The following is a 19,521-nucleotide window of genomic DNA, read 5'->3' as shown; positions in this document are numbered from 1 at the left end:
AATCTAAAAGAGGAATTTTAAAATTCAAACAATTTTGAAGGAAAAAAATCTAACTTTACTTTTTTTGCTTACACAGCAATGAAGCAAGCTTAACACTCAGTTTACAGGAAATAATGTAGGTAATACTTTACTTCAGTCTGATGCTGTTAATCAACACAAGCATTTAATTGCATGAAGAACTGTTAAACTGAGTAGTTTCATTTAGGTCTCTGTCCTTCTATTTTGAGTTGTTGAACACAACTAAGGGTACATTAGCAAAAGCATGCAAAGAATCCAAGGAGAAGTATAGTGGGAACAGCAATAGTATTAGTTAATTAAGAGAAGAGTTTGGGGAAATTTTGAGATAAGTAGGAAAAAAGAAAATTTCATTCAAAAGATAATCTCATTGCTCTAAAGAAAGAAACTTTTTCATAATTATCACTGTTTTACAATTTATCAAGAGGAGAAATATTAAAAAGTCTATATAACTCACTGTCAGACACTAAGAAAGTCTTTTGCCTTTCAAGTCCTTGAATATATGCCCAGATCAGGCTAAAGAAGGAAGTGGGTTCTGTCATGATCTTACAGCTATTTGGTGATCAAGAGTTTCCCTATCAAGTTCTTAATTAATATTACAAATGGCTATTTTTACCAGGAGCATATTTAAATTGACAGAGAACTTAGTGTTGTGGTTTAACCCCAGTGGGCAACTAAGCACGACACAGCTGCTCACTTGCTCTCCCCCGTGGTGGGACTGGGGGAGAGAATCAGAAGAGTAAAACTGAGAAAACTCATGGGTTGAGATAAAGACATTTTAATAGGTAAAGCAAAAGTCACGCATGCAAGCAGAGCAAAACAAGGAATTCATTCACTGCTTCCCATCGGCAGGCAAGAGTTCAGCCATCTCCAGGAAAGCAGGGCTCCATCATGTGTAACGGTTACTTGGGAAGATAAACGCCATCACTCCAAATGTGTCATGTGTCGCCCCCACTTCCTTCTTTTTCCCCTAGCTTTATATGCAGAGCATGACATCATATAGTGTGGAATATCCCTTTGGTCAGTTGGGGTCAGCTGTCCCAGCTGTGTCCCCTCCCAACTTCTTGTGCACCCCCAGCCTACTCGCTGGTGGGGTGGTGTGAGAAACAGAAAAGGCCTTGACTCTGTGTAAGCACTGCTCAGAAATAACTAAAACATCCCTGTGTTATCAACACTGTTTTCAGCACAAATCCAAAACATAGCCCCATACTAGTTACTATGGAAAATATTAACTCTATCCCAGCCAAAACCAGCACACTTAGTTTTTTAGATGCCTTGCTTCTGTCAAGGCATGAGATGTGTGATGGAACTTGGAGGAAGTTTGCATTGCATAGCTTCATGTCATCCTTGTTTTCAAGGAAGAAAGGACTTCCTTTTCCAAGTGTATTAAAGGGATTGTAAGTATGTTGGGCTATGTTTTATTATTAAAATGGCTTCTTAAGTAAGAGTGGAATGTAAGTATTCTACTATATGCATGCTCGTTCTTAAAAGCTGGAAAAAGATTAATATTCCATTCTTGGACAATAAGACTGGTTTAATGACATTGTACCATCGACTTTTCATGTATTACAGTGAAACACATGGTGCTAGGAAACAAGCAACAGACGATTAAGATCTGATCTTTAAGGTTGGAATGTTTCTAACATTGCAAAAATATTCAAATTTGAAAAGATCAAAATATATTCTCCTTCCCCATATATGTATTTTATATACAGTATGTTTATAGTATGTATAACATCTTCAGGCTGACTTCTGACACTGTGGAAGATTTCATTGTGAGGGCAATAAAAAATGGAAGCCTCCTAAGATTTCTTTTTTGGCTGTTTTAAAAATTTAAAAAATACTGTATTTTAAAGTCTAAGTATTTACAGTACACTGCAACTGGAACTCCTATTTTGATCTGGTCTTAAAACACTTCAGATTCTGATTTCTAAAATAGCTTGATTAAATAAAATAATTCTTTTGCAGTCTTGCTGTAATCAACAGATTATGCATGTTATATGGAAGGAAATTTTAATTTCCAAAGAATTACTTACAATAAAACCAGTATTATTACTACTGAATGATGAAAATTTTCATCCTTACTGTGATTGAGAATCAATGGTATGACTATACAGGTCATTCAGCTATATGATTATGCATTTTTCATGTGCTAACCTCTTACTATCATAAGAATGGGAGTTAATGTAAAATATTTTTAGTTCACAAGGTTAGAATTTCTTATTTCCTTAAATGGTACTCTACAGAATAAGTATGATTTAATTTGAGCATTTTATTTGTTGCTACTCATCTTGTATGGTTTTTGAAATTAATTTCTCTTTTTGTTGATTAGGTATTAAATACCACAAGTTGATAATGATTTGCTAGCTCATAATAATCTAACTTACACGAGTAGTACCATTACAGTATTGGACAGGAACCACTCATGCTGCATCTGGGTTTGGAAGAAACATCGTTAATCATAGTGTCAGTTCATTGATACAGGTACCAGTTGTAATCAGGGCATTTTTACAGAGCTGTGTAAGAAGTGTGTGGTCATCAGAAGCTGTGTAGCTTCTTCCTCCATCTGAATCACCAATATGACTGCAGAATTTTATGCCTCCAGGTCAAGACAAAGCAGTGTCAGGTCTCTTGTACCTTAAACTTTGTTGCATATGTTCTGTTCTATCCTGATGTGGTGGATGTGTAGACTGCTTGCAAGTTGCACATCTGACACTATTCTTTTTCCTGAGCCTTGCTCTTAATCTGGGGCCTGTAAGAGACAACTCTGTTTTCTTGAATTAAGTTGTTTTAAAGACTTTGTTTGCAGTGTCTCAGCAGAGCAAACAAGATCCAACAGAAACAGAGTTTATTCCAGGAGAAGTTCTAATACTGTCGTCTGTCAGCCTAAGTATACCAGTTTGCTAGTATATAAAATACGCATCAAGACAGGACAGGCAGGACGGACGTTTACAAGTTACAATACCAGTTCTTATTCAATGGGAACAAATCTCAATAATTGATAAAGTTAGTCCTTTGGGAGAAATGAACTTTAAGGATCAAATGTGTATAGGAGAAGCACAGTTGTGTGTTGCACTGTGACATTATACTACGTGTAAAGAATAGGTCTGGAAGAGGCTGTTAGAAAGTTTGATGTAGTCAGAGAAACCTAGTGTGATTCATTTCAATGATTATTTTGAAACTGAAAGTTGTCTATGATTTGTATTTTATTGTCATTGTTAATTCTGTGGATTGTCATGCAGAAAAAAACAATCTGGTCCTTATGTTGACTAAAACACCTTTTGAAATATGCTGGCAGCAAAAAGGTAGTGTTGCAGCAAAGTGAAATTACATTAGACAAAGGGGGAAAAACATAGAATCCACAGAAAAGGATACAAACTTTGGGGTAAGAGGTATAAAACAGTTTCTGAAAAGCAAAACCAACTTTTTGTTTTGGTTATTTTCTTGTTTTCTGAAAAAAGTTTAGAACCATATTTTCACAGTGCAAAACATTATTTTAGAGCTAGGGCTTAGACCTTTACTTTTAGGCTCAGGAGCTTTAATTTGCTGTCATTGTGTTTTGTCTTATGCAATATAAAAAGCAAAAGGGAAGATAAATTTAGCTATTTATTAAGATTGCTAAAGGATATAAAAATCTTATGTAAATAGTATGAATTTTCAACACTGAGCATATGTTCTGAGAGACTAGTTTTCTGTAGAGAGTTCTCAAGAGGCATGAGCAGATCAATGCATGTTTTAACCTATGTCTCATAACAGTTACACCCTTCAGGGGCATATCCAGTGAAGCACATTTACTATTTGCTTGGTACCTCTCCATTCCTGACACTGCTGAGAATTCATTCCTAACCTCGGAGATGATGCCGCAGCTTATTAAAAGCACTTTCTAGGTTTCTGTTTGTCAATATACTTTATAAAAAATGTGCTACAAGAGGCATTTTTCGTAAAAATTGTATCAAATGTTTTATCAACTTTGCAAACTTCAGTTATTCCTAGCATTTTGTTGAGACTAAACAAACATGCAGCTATGATGTAAATAGGTACCAGAATTAGGTGTGTAGGATATACAATGTGTTCTCCTATTTACAGTGGCTTTTTTGTGGGATTCTGACAGTCATTTTGCCATTTCTTTGCTAAAAGTTAATTGAATGTGTCTATGTGTAGAAATGATATAGTGTTGGGAGAATGGGATAAGCAATTCTATAATAAACATAACTCATAACAAATAAAATTTTCTAATATGTTTCTTATACTGCTCGTACTGTGGATATTCATTTCACATGTAATCTCCATTCTGAGACTAATACCCTCTTACCTTTTTACGCAGTGAAAACAGCAGTGTAAATTTGGTTTTGTTGTGATCAGTCTCTAGGAATTAGATTGATCAGAAGTAAAAAGTCAAGTGTCAGTTGAAAATGGCATATACTCCACTGCACAAGAGAAAAACAAAGCTCTGGTTTTGCTATTCGGTTTATTAAATTGGAAAAAAAAATCAATTTATGTTTATATCCCTTGTACATGAGAAGCAATGGCTAACTTAAATGCTTAATATCATTCTCCTCTTAATATTATTTTCTCTTTTAAAGTATAGGAGATTTTTTTCCTCAAATCTATGTATTAAATGTTTTTCTCTGGAAAAAATTACTAGAATAGTTGTACTGTAGATTTTTGCACATGGCTACATGGAAGGAATAATAAATTATTGCATTTAGATATTAGAATTTTCAAAATAGGGTTTCAGATATTAAGTGAAATGTTGCCAGTCACTGAAAGTTAAAATGTTTACCAGCTGAGTTTGTAAGTCATATTTGTATATCATCAGTTACCATAGGACAGTACAACAGGATTGTCCCACCAAGGAAGACACTCAAAGCCTAACTACAGTTGAGAAAATTAGGAATAAGAGTTACCATTACGGTTTTCTTAATAATTGCCAGCTTACAGTTTCTTCTGTCTTCCTGTAAAGGACGTGTGGGGAGATGGGGTGTTAACTAACATCGCATTAGTTAGATATAATGCGGTTGCATTATATTGTGGTTTCTAATACCTGTCTAATTACAAAGAAGGAAATTGTGTAAATTTGGGCAAGGTCTGTGTTTTGCAATGAGACACGCTGACCTCTCTGTGTGTGTATGCTTGGTTGCAGTAAATGTTTTCTTAGAAGCTGTATGGGCCTTAGTGAAACATAGGGCCACCTAGTAGAATTAGACGCTTTCTTACAGCATTTATCGAGGACTGAATCCTACAGACCTATAACTTTTTTGCATGCTTTACTCTTCTGATGGTTTATCAAAATGCCCAAGCTGCTAAAAGATCCCTTTTTTCTGAGATTGGTAGGGAAACTTAATTTCAGGACCAGTATCTTTCAGCTTCCTATGTTATTTGCTGTCCTTTACTATGAACATTGCAAATGGATTGTTTAGCTCTGATCTTCAAACAGCCCAATTAGGAAATATACTTCTAAGCCCCAAAGAATTACTCATCTCAAGTAACAAGTGTCCTTGGCTAGAAAAGCTTTTTGCAGCTGACGGCCTCCTTTGGTTTGCCCAGTTACTTCGATTCAAATGCATTGTACTAGCTGCTTCAAAAAACTTCATACCCATAATCTTTGACCTTTCCTTAGCTGTTAAGTCCAAGATCAGTTCTGTGTATTTTTGCATTAAGATATGCAGCTGCCTTTCAGATGTAGCCAAAAGGAAATTTGCTGATATGCATAAATATGGCTGGGATGATAAACATCAAAAAAAAGAAAAGTCTAGGATATTAAGACAGAGAACTCAGTGAAGAAAGTGGCATTCAATTTCCTGTTTTGTCATTTATATATGCCATGCCATAATTTTTATGTAGCCGCTATGCCCATAAACATATCAACATAATTTTCTAAAACAAGAAATGACAAATTATCTTTTCAAGCTTGCACTTGGTGAATGAAAACAAATTAAGTTTCAATTTCTTTCTGTGTACTCCTGGAAGATTTTATTCATCATCAGAAAGGAAATGTTTCTCCATTCAGGAGAGAATTGTAACAATTATATATTGTATGGCAGTGACAAAACAGAATGTTCAGCTGTATTTTCTGTTTAAAATGTCAACTGTTCTGAAAACCTCAATTTGAGAACATTTCTTACTACATTTTGTTTTATATAATGCTGATCTGTCTGGGGTTTTTTCTTTTTTTTCTTTCCAGGTTATTTAATAGGGTGCCTAATCAAAACTATGAGAGGAAAAAGCCATTGGTCAGTTAGCTTGGGTATATCTGTGCTACAGACAGAGGTGTGATTACAGCTCACACACACAAATACAAAATAATCATGAGTTAGTGGGTCAGACTGCAATTTCCCATACAACAGAGCCATTTAATGTCACTGCAGATAAAAGGCTAAATTCTTGCTCCTATTTCTCTCACTCCTATCTGTGCTACTTGCTTCTTCCCTTGTTTCATGTCTGTTCCTCATTGGACCCCTCTATAACCATATTTTACTCACTATTAGCCACATCAGACTGTCTGTGGTTTTTGCCAGTATACTCTGTTTTCATTGCAATGAACTAAATTAACCCTTGTGGAGGTCCAGATCCAGCAGTTTTGTGAGGACAGCGTAAGCAAGTGCAATGCACAACCAGAAGTGGAGAGCAAAGAGACCCCCATGCCTTTTAGGAAATGCAATCTGCAAATGCAATCTATGATGCGATCTGACCACATCTGGTGGAACTGGAGTGCTTAGTGCTAGCACCATTTCTGCTGGTTGCACTAGCTTCTGTGGGGCGTGAAGTAGGAGTAATTACACAGTTATTAGTACCCAAACTAGCTTATTTAAAGCTAACTCCTTTATTTAAGGACTTCACTGTTGTATAAATGCACTATTAGACTGCTAGGGTAAAAGTATGCTGGCTTCTGAGCCTCTTGTAAAATTTAAAGTGTTTATTCACTAGCATTGTCTAAAAAAAAAAAATGTTCTCAAGATTTATTTATAATAGGAACATTTTTGCCTGCATTCTGGCACTAGTTGGCATTGTTACTGCTGCATGAGTAATCAACACCTATATATATGATAACAGTTGCATTGCATAGTAGAATCAAGTCTTTAAGGCCTTAGAAGCATTGATAATCTTCACAAAATGCTTAGTGGCAGTAATTCAGCAAGGAAATTATATCTGCACCTACTTACAATTGAGTGATTCACAGGTCAACAACAGGTTCCTGAATGGAAAGGCAAAAGTTAACATACATTCATGCACATCCCCTGGTCTGGACCTTTACATGGTTTGTGGAAGACCATATTTATCTTATCACAGATTATCATCTGCGATAATCTGATAGAATTCTGTACAAACTGTGATTAAAGCTATTTTAAAAAGACTGGCCATACCTACCCAAAGAGAAGCTTGAAAAATCATTGTGGTTGATGCTCTTCATGATAGTACTAAACACATGTATAAGTGTATATATAAGTATAAGCACTTTGAAGTGCTGTCATTTATCTTGACTGATATTTTTCATCTAGAGGAGATTCTGCTTCTCACATGCTGTCAAGTTCACATTCATGCAAACTTGTAGAATAAGTGGCAGTTACTTATCAGACTGTTTTAGAGATTATGTCAATATGGTTTCTAACAACTATTTACTAATGGGATTTAAAGCATCTTCAGCTAGCACACTTTTGAAACAATGAAAATACCCTTTTTAAACCTTTGCAGGGACAGAAATCATGAGTGAGATCAGACTTAGATGAAGCAAATGTATGCTGACCCAAAAAATGTTATCTTTAAAAAAAGTTGAAAAAGCCACAGAACCCAAAATGACCAGTAACTGCGGGTTACTGTTGCAAGTTACTATTCTTCTCTCCTATACAGTAAACCTGGTAGACCAGTGTCAAAGGGCTCTCTTTGAGCACAATGTGTTCTATCTGGCCTTTTGTTCAGCTACTCCAACCAATGATAGACTTATTCGTGGATTCCAGTGGCTAACTGCAACTAACTGAGTAGATGATTGCAAAAAGCCAATGAAGCAGGTTATTTTCCATTCACATCAACATTTTCATTGTGACTTACATTTTCTTTGAGTTTCTTGAGTGTCAAAATAATTTCTAAATTCAGTGGATCTCAATGATCTTCTCAGTTATCTTTATTTTTAGGGTTTTTAATCTTATTTTTTCCTCATAAGAAACTCTGCATAGTTATAACTGAAAAAAGCCTTCTGTTATTGTAGTCAAGCTGTGCCAATCTAAAGATAGTATAAGAGTTGGAGTCTTGATATTTTGATAGATATTCAGTAAATAGTAGCCAAAAGAAAAGCATTGCAACATACTCCAAATCAAGTGTTTCTTTTCAAAGACCAAGTGTATGTGTGTTAACAAGTTCTCTTTGGGATTTGTATATTTGATAATAAGCAAGATGAAGCTTGAAACGCCTTTCTCTGGTACTGAAATTCAAAAAAGATTTTAATTACTACGTTTAATGGTACTAAGAATTTTGTTTGCCATGAAGAAAGTTCATCTTGCACTTAAAAAAAAAAAAATCTTTTTACCTGCAAAATAGAAGACATAGCCCAGAAGTTACAATGACTAGAAGAATTTCATAGTTGTTGTTTGAGGTTTGGATTTCATGTTGATTGGAAGTGTTGAAATGCAGTTACAGGACAATGTTCCTTAGCTCACATAAGAGGAGGGCATAGGCAGTAATAATGCTGTCTTTTCCTGCTGTATTTTATTCTATCAGTTTTGCATCCTTAAGTTGAGCATGTTAAACGGGAAAAAAAAAAAAAGTGATATTGACACTTTAGCCTTCTGGTTTGTTTAATCACTGGCATCTTTATTAAGATTGCTATGATGACTGTTGACCGATACAATTTTACACAGGACATAAAGAAAGCTACAAGATGGGAGTGGCATGCAATATTAGGGGTTTTTTGTATTGTTTAAGTCATTGATTTCAGGATAGATTCAACCAATGACTATATGACTTGTTTTTAATCTTCACAGCAACCTTCTGGTTACTGCGGATTTATGGATGTAGTTTTTTATAAGTAGATATTTAATTTGTAATCAGGAAATTACAGCATCCTGAAACTCCAAACTGTTTTCAAAACAGCCAAGATATTAATTTAAAATATTAGAAAAAAATTAAATTTTGGCAACTGCATTCTTGTTATCTAGTATGTCCCATTTTAATTTTCATTGCAGAAGCCATGCTTTTCAGAAACTTTTGCTTTACTGGATCGATTTTTCATGTTTTTGTTCATTTTGATTTTTTTATTGTACCATTCTTGACATCTGTAGTTCTTGTTTCAGATAAGAAAGTAGTTCTTTCTGTTTAAATTATAAATTTATTGTGAAATATATATTAAAATAAAATTTTAAGAAATCATTAAATAGAGGCATAAAGAGAACTTTAGCCCATAGTGGTCTTGTCTGTCAGTAGAGTCATGGTTTAGTAAAGGCTTCAAATAAGAAAAGCTGTGCTGGTGTCATCCTGCAGCAGATGAAGCAGATTAAAGTCCATAGTGCAAGGATATTCTCTCACATAGAAGATTTAGTACTTCCTGCCTCGGAAAAGTGGCTACTTAGGATCCAGACAAGTTGGTTGATTAATGAGGCTGCCAAAAACTGAAATACAGGTGGTCAGACTTCATATGCTTTTACATCTCTCTAGGGAAAAGTTGCGCAAATAATGTTTTGCAAAAAAGGTTTTCTATAGCTCTGCAGTTGTGGCTCACCAATTTCTCTAGTGCTTCTGTGAGTTAATAGCTATATGCTACCATCCCAGCTGTGTTGATTTTGACGTACCATCTCACTAGATTCTAGAGGAGACCCCTGATTATATTCTGGCTGGAATTCAGCTTACTTATTACTTATTACTTACACCACCTCTGAATTTATAATACTGACAGCTGTTTAGAGAAGACATTCATAGCTCTAGATGACAAATCTCCATAAAGATTTGCACTGCCATACGGACAGTTCTCTTTCAGAAACAAAGACGTGTTTGGCATTCCTCATGACAATTAGTTGGTTTGCAGCACTAAGGACTCAAGAGCAACAGTAAAGTCTCTAGGTACGATCCACTGCTCCTAGGAGAACCTCTCTTTGAATAATATGCTACCTATACTTTTTCTGTCCATCTACTGTAAATTCATCTAGCCCTTTCTCCTCTTCCTCATTCTTCCCACCCTGTTTCTCTTATAGACATCCTTCTCATTAGACCTTGCTTTTATTTGAACTTTGCTTTTCTTTTTCCTCTTGATTAATATGCCATGACATATGCAGCTTAACATAAAAGAGGAAAGAATTTTGGAGTAACAGAGGCCAAGAAAACATTTCAGATTTAAGAAAATTGAATGCCTGTATTGAAAAAATTCAGGTTCTGAATGCTGACTGTCAGCCATAGTCTGCTCGCTCCAGAATTGAGATTGTTCTGTGGCTCTTAATATAAAGCTCTAGTCTCCAAACTTTTTTGTTTGCTTACCCCCATCAGTAAAAAATTTTTCAGCATGCACCCCTAATATATGTATATTTATTTATGGATAATAAATACACATGAAATAAATATACATATACATTGATAATACATAAATATACAAACCTTTAGGAGTGCAGCCCCACTGAGCTAGAAGACCATTATTCGGTGCCTTGATCACATTTTCATAATGAAGCCATCTTTGATTCAGAACAAGACAAGGTTTTTATTTTATCACTTCAAGGTTAGCCTTCTGATATGTCTGTGCCACTAAGTGTTTCTTACTGAAACTTACTAAAGCATCTAGGAAGCAATGCTTCCTTTGGGAAGTTGTTCTTCAGTCATTATTTAACTAGAATCCCTAGGGTCCCTCAGAAGCTGTTTGGAATCCTCTGCATGTTGGCTGTTACACAAAAGTCATTCAAAGGAAAATAATGGATAAATTACTTATAGCTGTTTTTCAAGATATGTTAACTATGTATATATTCACAACCCTCCCTCTTACTCCTCCTGCAGTAGCTTTCAACTGAGAATCAGTATGGTCCAAAATAAATATGGTAGACATAGTTTAACATCTCTCTCCCAGCTGGTAAGTTCAGCGATTGCTAAGACATAATGAAATTTTGTGCTGTCATCATCTTTTGCATTCATAAAAACATCTTTTGTGCAGATTTCAGTGCACTTACATCGTCTCTGTGAAGACATGGAAATATCTTCTTTAGCCATTGTTAAGTGAAGCACAGAAAATTTCCCAGGAAGATACTAACATGAGTGGCAGAGCCAGGAATAGAACTAAAAAGTCTTATGTAAGCATTAGAAAAAAAAAATCTCATTCTTTTGATAAAGGTCTCTCTTAAAAATGCATAAGCAGCATATTGGAACGTATAATTTCTTTGTTTGGTAGTCTTGTATAATTTTCTGAATGTGTTTAATCTCATATTCAGACAAACTATTCCAGTGCAAGCATATTTGGACTGTAGAAGGGGTTATAGCAGCTTGGCATATTATCTTGTATATTTAAACTATGTATGTGAAATACATGTAATCCACTCTTGTACTTTTGAATTCAGTGTAAGGCAGACACTATAATAGTTCAGGTAATGGTAGATACAGAGGGGTTATAGAACTGATGAGAATTTAGGACAGCTTGGGACAAATGAAAATTTGGAAGAGGTTTTCTAGTGAAGTGTGGGAGATTAGTTCACTTTTGAGTATCTGCATCAAATACAAATCAAAGTGAAAAGGAAATAATAAAGAGGAATAATGGTATGAAACATAAGGAGGAATTGTTGAAGGAAGTAAATGAGAAGCAAGATTTATACATGTAAAGAAGTCTTTGACAGTCCAGATGTCATGTTTAAAACAAAAGGAAGCATTTTTTTTACACAGTATATGCTTCAATTATAGAAACTCATTGTTGCAAAATGTTCTGGCATCCAAAACAACAAATAGGTTCAATGAAGAAACAGTCAAGTTCATGGAGGTCAGACAGATCGTGGATGGTCCAGATGAAGTCCTTTTTCTTAGGAATTCTCTCAGCTGCTCATTGCTGGAAGCTGCCATTCGAGTAAATAAGATTACTTTTTTTTTATCCTCCTGTCTTAATATCTACTCGTGCTTACTGCCTGAAGTGGGATATAGGCTGCATGATTTTAGGCCTGACAAAGTAAGATACCACTAATTCCTATAAGTCTTGTAAAAGCCATGAGCACGAGTATGACTTGAATGGAGAATAATCTGGGATCTTAAGTTGCACTTCTTTGTTGTCCCTCACACCCCCCAAATGATTACATTTCCCTTCTATATGTTATCCTTTTGCCAGAAGTGATTAGCATCTTTGCAAATAAGGAAATATAGACCAGACCAGCACTGGAGATGCAAACATTTTAAAGTTGTGCTAAAAAATATCAAACCTGCCTAAGCCTCAGGGAATAGAAAGAAAACACAGTGCGCTGTGTTTCCTGCATAGCAATAAATCTCTTAGGGAATCTGAACAGTGAACTGTTTCCTTCTCTCTTAGCTTCACATGCCTTTTTTCTTACTCTCTGTTGTGATTGTGGGTGCTGCTTCAGGTTAATGCAAACAAATGCACCACTGTGGGTTTAAGAATCTGCTTTGAAGTTCCACAGCAAAAATAAAAGTGTATACCTAAAAGGTATCAAAAGAATGAATTCATTAAAAAAACTTCAAGGTTTTGTGTAAAGTATATTCTTTTGAAATATTGACTATGTTACTTACTAAAGACTACAGTAGCTAATAAATGGCTAGAATTTATAAAGGCAAAGAATATGGCAAAAGGGAATCCCTTTTTCTAAATGGTACTCATTTCAGTTTGGAGGCCTTTTTACATGTGGATGAGAAAACTATTGATTTAGATACAGATAAACAGCTGTTTCATTCTTGGTGGTGATGAGCACTGCATTGATTGCAGTGGTGGTAACTGAATTATAATCTTTAAAGATAGTGGAATGTGCTCAATGTTAGTATAACAGTTTGATAATGGACTAGAAAGCTCTAATCAGTATTAAAAATCACTTGAGACTTTTTATGTTTAGCAGAAGCTACAAATAGAAAAAAAAAAAACCACCAGCGATTCTTGAGTTTGGTCGTGAAAACTATTAAATATATGAATACAATTCCCCCCAAAATAATAACTTTTGAGATTTCTCCCTGCTTTATCTTCATTCACTAAACCTATGAATGCTGTGGGGATGAAACTAGCAGAATAGAAATATTCTATATCTTAGAGATACTGTATGTTGTATTCAAGTCAAACTGTCACCTTTGACTTCAGAGATTTATTTATTTTCTTTAAATCTTGCTAGTGATTACCTAAACACATTCTGAAATGCTCGTCATTTATGGGTCTTGTTCTACACTAGCAAAAATTAAAGTTCTAAGAAATACCTGTTTCTCTAGAGCTCTTTTAAGATAATAACATGTTTATGTAGAAATTCCCTTAATGGCTTACATGCATGGCAAGTACTCTTTCAATTAGAGATGTTTGAAGCGAGTCCTGGTAGTGTTTTACATCTCAGTTGTTTTAGTGCCTGACTGTACAAAGGTCCAGCCTCATTGAAACATCTTTTAATATTGAGTGTTTCTGGACCATGACTGTTGTCACGGTACTGTGAGGCCATTCACCAGAATCATACTAACCCAGGTACAGGGTGAAATTGCAGTTGTTCTGTCTCTACTAGCCATGCACATATCTATTCTGAAACATTTTGCTTAAACTGATTCAGTTAGGAACAGCTTAATTCACCCCCCAAAATAGGGCCTTCACATCAGATTCATTGTGTGAAAGGAAAAACTTGTAAGTGGTATAATATGTGATTAAACTTTGCCATGTAGGCATGTGCAACATGAGTAATTTCTAGCTCAGAGAAACTGGTTTATTCAGCTGCTTGAAAATTCCTTCAGACTTGATGGAAACCTGCTTGGCTGCCTTGTGCATCTACAAGAATGCTGCAGTATCGCTTCAGCAGCTTTGTGGGAAATGTATCCAAACGATGATTGAAAGGCATGGGATGTGTATTTGAAGTGAGAATGATAGGAAAGACTTGAAATAAATATACTGCAATTTTTGATCAAAGCAAATTTAAAGATGAAATAAGCAGGGTGTCTAAGTGATTTCTCAAGAGTTTGGCATTTGCTTGTGTAACATCAAACCTAAATTTCTAGGGTTGAAAACTTTCAAATCAAAAATAGTTTTACTAATGTGTAACTTAAAGCCCTGACTTGTGTTTTGGAGAACTGTTCTTAGCTTGATGATGCAAAAAAAAAAAATTGTCACTTTTCTCCAAACTGCCATTCTTTTTTGGTAATAACCTGGGTTTGTTTTAATGCCATAGAGTAGCAGTATTTTGTGTGCTATATGAGTTGCTATATGGTTTTCTGTGTGATCTGCAGCTCCTTAAGAGGGGCAAGAGTCTCGAGTCAGATCTGCCGGCAGCTTGCAGGTATCTTGGATTGTTTACAGCATATTAGCTATGTACACAGAACTGAATTGAAGTGCAAATGTCAACTTCAGAGTAATCTGAATCACATTTTAGGGTTTTTTGACTATATGACTAGATATCTGTGACTATAAGAACTGATTTTGTATACAGTTTTGTATTTGTGCGTTCCCCTTTGCTAGAACAAGTTGTGAATTAGCAGGTATGAAATTTAAATTCTTAATGGTGAACACACAATTCTGGTATTGATCTAATTTGTTGACTTTTTTCTGGCACTTCAATCTTCACAGAGAATGTGAAGCAGAATGTGGTCTGTCACTATCTTCAGTTTCTTAAAATGGGAGGTCATGCAGTGTTTAAAATCCATTTCCTAGTTAATAATGAATGAGAGCTGTTCAGTGTTCTTTCTGAAATAAATCTGTGATTTTTAATTCAAATTCTCAGGAAGTTGCTTGCTCCAGGTAATATAAAGTCAATGTTCTTTTTCCCAGTTTTGTTACTCTGAGCACAGAGGTAAAGGAGTTGAACTGCTTTAACATTCTAGAGATAGTAATTGGCACATTAATGGATCAGCTAGGATAAATAAGATAGTACAGTTGTGTTTTACTCATTCCAACCAATAAATATCTGCTCCTAAATCTATTTTCTGATACTTTTCACCAGCAGTGAAAATTACAACTGGGGGTGGTATGTGTATGTGTGAAAAAAGTCTGTGTGAATAACTGCATATCTTTATTCCTCACTTACCTGAGAGTTATGATGGAATAAAAAATCTTCATCTCCAGGTTAATATTTGCACTGGTTTGCAACATACTGTGTTGTTTCAGTGTCAGGCAAACTACAAAAGGTAATGATTCTTATGGAATGTTTTAAATCATAACCTGTGTATTTCCTGAAGCTTGATCAGATAAATCTAAGCTATTATCATATAACTGCAAGGACACTCGGTGTTCACTGACGCATAGCTAAATGAGTTATAAACCTTAGATGATTTGGAGTTTAACCACTGTAAATATGTTATTTTTGTAAAACTACACAAAAGTATGATCCCTAATTTTGCAGACAGTATCCTGAACTTGCTGTTGATTTTGAGCGGTATTAAACAACTGAAACATATTTCATATTTTGAATGGTTTTAGCTTATAGCTCATTATAGGGTTGTGAGCTTCATATTGAGCTAAAAGTAAAAAAAGGAAATATGTTGATGAGTATCTTTATTTCTAGAAGTAATTCCTCTTGTTGTCTTTTCCCATGTATTATTCATCTTTTGGGAAGAACCATCAATGCCTCAAGGTGCCTTTGTAATGCTTTTTCATTAATGCTGATTTTTCTAGACAATCTATAAATTGATGTGTTCTGCACCCCATAAGAATAATGACATATTGCTTTGAAAAAAACCAAGAATCCTGTGGTTATATGAGGCCTTGAAAAATTATCATAGCAGGATTGTTCACAAATGTAGAAACTCATGCCACTGTGAAACTTCCTTTAGGAAAGAAAGTTATAATTACAGAAACTCAAAGGATGAAGGAAAGGAGCCTCCACTAGGGCTAGGGACCATCTTTGCTATATTACAGACACATTCATTCTCTATCTTAAATTTATTGTAATATTATTTTCTGGCACTGAATATATAAAACGTGTTTGCACAACTTAAATATGAGAAGTATTTTACAAATTATAGAACAAATCAACAGAACTTTTCAGATCAAGTAAGCAAAGATATTGTGATTATAAATAGTGTTTAAAAGAATGATACAATATGCTGTATTCTTATGGGACTTTTTGTATAGCTGTTTAATATATATTGCTTTTAGGTTTGGGTTTTTTTTGCTTTAGCTTTGGAGAAAACATGCTATTATTTTAGACGGAGTACTAAATGCAATCATCAGTTTAAATGCAGAACTTTGTTCTTAAATATGTGGTCATAAAGGGTGACTCTGTAAAGTAGGTATATATTGTCAGTTAAATAGCTCCACTTCAATATCTACGTGCCCTTCTGGGGACAGTTTTATGAAGCATCCTGCAAGACAGCCAATTTAGGCAGTGGTACAGTAAAGTAAATGGATTCTAGATATCCCTAATTTCAGATGAAGAACTTTCAAATCTAGAGACTGTTAGCAGAAATGAGCTCCACTCACCTGACATCTGTAAAAGGCCTTTCAAAAGAACCTTGTAATAACATACTTTTCTCTTAGAACAATCATCTCTGTACAACAAAATCTCAAATATTGTGTTAGAATGAAAATAAAGCAAAGTGAAGTATAAGAATCTTTTTTTGGTCGAATGGAACATGAGGAAGAATCTTTATTTCCTATTGCTTTCTCACAGACTTATTCCTTCCTCCTTTTTTTTTTTTTTTTTTTTTTTTTTTTTTGTAAAGCTAGTATTACAATACAAATTTTTACCAACTCAGTTACAATACTGGAATATACCCAAAGAAAACATACAGGGCAGCCACTTTCCAGACCCAAATTCTTGCACTAACTAATGTTGATGGCAGCACACTTAGCTACAGTAATTTTTATGGCAATTGAGTCACTGTACTGGAAAGCATACCAAAGAATAATCCTGAAAAATGTGAATGTGCCAAAAGAAAGTGAAGAAACAGTCATTTTATTAATTTTAAGAAAGGATTTGAAAAAAACGCACAGAAGCTAGGAAGAAAGAACAGCAAGTCAACCTCTCTGCTTGTGAAAGAAATAGCTAAAATTTTGTACATGTTATCTAAAATCTCTTTTAAAGGACTGGTGCCTGAAAATAAGTCTAAAATAATCTGCATGTAGTCAGAAATGGATACTGAACTATGAGAAAAGAGGTAACAGGTTAGGGTGCTTACAAGGAGTCTTCATAATGAGAGAAAGGAGAAAGAAAAGTAAAAGATTAGAGAAATAAAGGAAAGAAGGCAAATTCATGATGGTAGAATATTTTAAGTAGTTTCTGTTGTAAGTCATTGAAGCTGATCTTTAATAACTGAATGATGTGTTTATCACTAATCTTTATTTCTTAAGGAAGTATACACAGGTACTTTCAGTTAGCTGTTCTGTACTTGGATGCTGAGGGAATTAATAGTCAGAATTCAGTCCTATGAGGTTGTCAAGGCAATTTCATAATCTCATAACTCTCCTAATTGCTAGCAAACTGGTGCATATCTTGATTCAAAGTCAGTCTCTGGCTTAGAGCAGTGCTCTTCTCATGCAAAACTCGTGAGTGACGTTCTGATAGTTGAAATAGTAATAAGCCTGCAGCATGTTTTTTGTTTTTCCTACTTTCCGTGAGGTTATAACTTTTAAGATTTCCCAGAATTCTAAATATGATGCAATTAATCAAAAACATAATTTTAATCATAAAAATATTTGAATGAACTAGAAAAGCAATTTGTGACATATCCCACAGAACTCAAACAGAAATTAATTTCTAACATGAAATGTTACATATGTGCATGTATGTGCCAATGTATGTAATTATCACACAAGTGAGTACAAGATACTAGGATTTTATGGTGTAAAGACTATAAAAAACTTTTGTAATATGTTTGCTACAGAGAACTGGCTATTTCCGTTATCAAAATTATTCCATTTTAGTGAGAGAAGGTAATTATTGTGACAATAGTTAAAATTGTCTGCACTCGTTTCCCCAGGGGATGTTACTTGGTTGTTTAAAAAAGTAACCTAGAGTAACTTTTCATATATAATTGCATAGCATTGATGATCTATTTTAATCAATTTTCAGAGTGAATCTCTTTTTTTTTTTTTTTTTTCATTCCATTCTAAAAGTACACCAAAAGATTGATTTAAGCATAGGCAAGTTTTTCTGTGAATTTGAATGCTTTTTCCCCCCCAGTCAAACTGTCTTCTTGTGACTGTTTTTAGTCACCTCAGCAGCCCATGCTTGGAAACAATCATATCACTGACCCATTTCATCGATTAGTTTAATCAACTGAAAGGGAATATTGTGAAAACTGTAAACCAAAAAACTGACTGACTGTTTTACACTACTTTTTCTGTCAGGCCGTGAGACAGGAATTTGAATTTACAAGTTCCATTTTTCATTTTACAGAGCTACTAGAGAAGACCCTCAGAAGAGAGGAAGAAATGGGAGCTCTCCAGGTATACTTTCTATTTAATTAACTAGCTACGCTTTTTGTCACCCTTAAAATTACTAAATTGTATTACAACATTACGATTTTTGAACTCCCTTGTATCTTAAATTCAGCTTTGGAAATATATGCAGCTAAATACAGACTTGATAGCTAGAATACTCACTGCTGAGTTTCTGCCCACCAATTAAGTTGCACATTAGAGAAGATTAAAGTAGTTGGCATTCTCCTGAGTCAATAAATCTAGTCCATCAGTGACAAGAATGCTGCTTTTAAGTCATACTATATACTGAAGTTGTTCTGTTTATACTGCTGGCCTCACTGAAATTGTATGTGAATAGGGGCAGTGCAAATCTGCATTCAGAGCTGCAAAAATGCTTTATATTCTACTCATTGGTTGGGTTAGATTTTATGGGCTGTGTTGCTTTCTTCTGTGCCTCCGAATAAAACTGTAAGTAAAAGATTTTAAGTAAGTGTTTTAAATCTCTGAAACATTAAATGTCCATAATCACCTTCCTGAGGAGGAAGGGACCAGTTGATATATGCTAGGACTTGTTACAATATAGTAAATCCTCGTTGTATGGCATCTAGCAGTAAAGCTGCTTGTGCTAAGCACTTTAAATTTGTGTTTAGAAAGTGAGATTTACCCTAGGCTCAGCTTTGGAATAGTATTTAAGCATTACAGTCAAAGAAAACATACTCCTTTGAAATGAAAATGTCTCGGAAAGCGAAACCAAGCTGGAATGTCTAAATTGTGAGGCTTGGGAGGTTATTAGGGAGGGTAGTGTATGTATTCTTCAGAGTACAGAAGAAAAAAAAGAATTTTTTAACAACAAATTACAGCAAACAATACCCAACATAAATATAAAAAGTTTAGATACAGTATGAAGAGTGTATCAATGAAGCAGTGTTCTGTAAGTGTACTGGAAGCAGGGCGCTTATGAGGGAATTAATGAAGATAAGGCTGTTAAGGAAAATGAAATTATGCATTCACCTGAG

At 34.8% G+C, this 19,521-nt stretch overlaps 1 protein-coding gene across 1 annotated transcript in view; it reads left to right on the top strand.

Moving 5' to 3' along the window:
• CEP128 (centrosomal protein 128) overlaps window positions 1-19,521 on the top strand; it is a 127,213-nt gene that overhangs the window by 76,156 nt on the left and 31,536 nt on the right. Inside the window, exon 18 of the mRNA XM_075712880.1 lies at window positions 18,483-18,532. Coding sequence (XP_075568995.1) covers window positions 18,483-18,532 — 50 coding nt within the window. The remainder of the gene's footprint in view (window positions 1-18,482; window positions 18,533-19,521) is intronic.

This window comes from Pelecanus crispus, chromosome 6 (assembly GCF_030463565.1).
Source record: "Pelecanus crispus isolate bPelCri1 chromosome 6, bPelCri1.pri, whole genome shotgun sequence".
NCBI classification, from domain to species: Eukaryota; Metazoa; Chordata; class Aves; order Pelecaniformes; family Pelecanidae; genus Pelecanus; species Pelecanus crispus.
The sequence above is the reverse complement of the archived record's forward strand: the minus strand, read 5'-3'. Positions and strand labels throughout refer to the sequence as shown.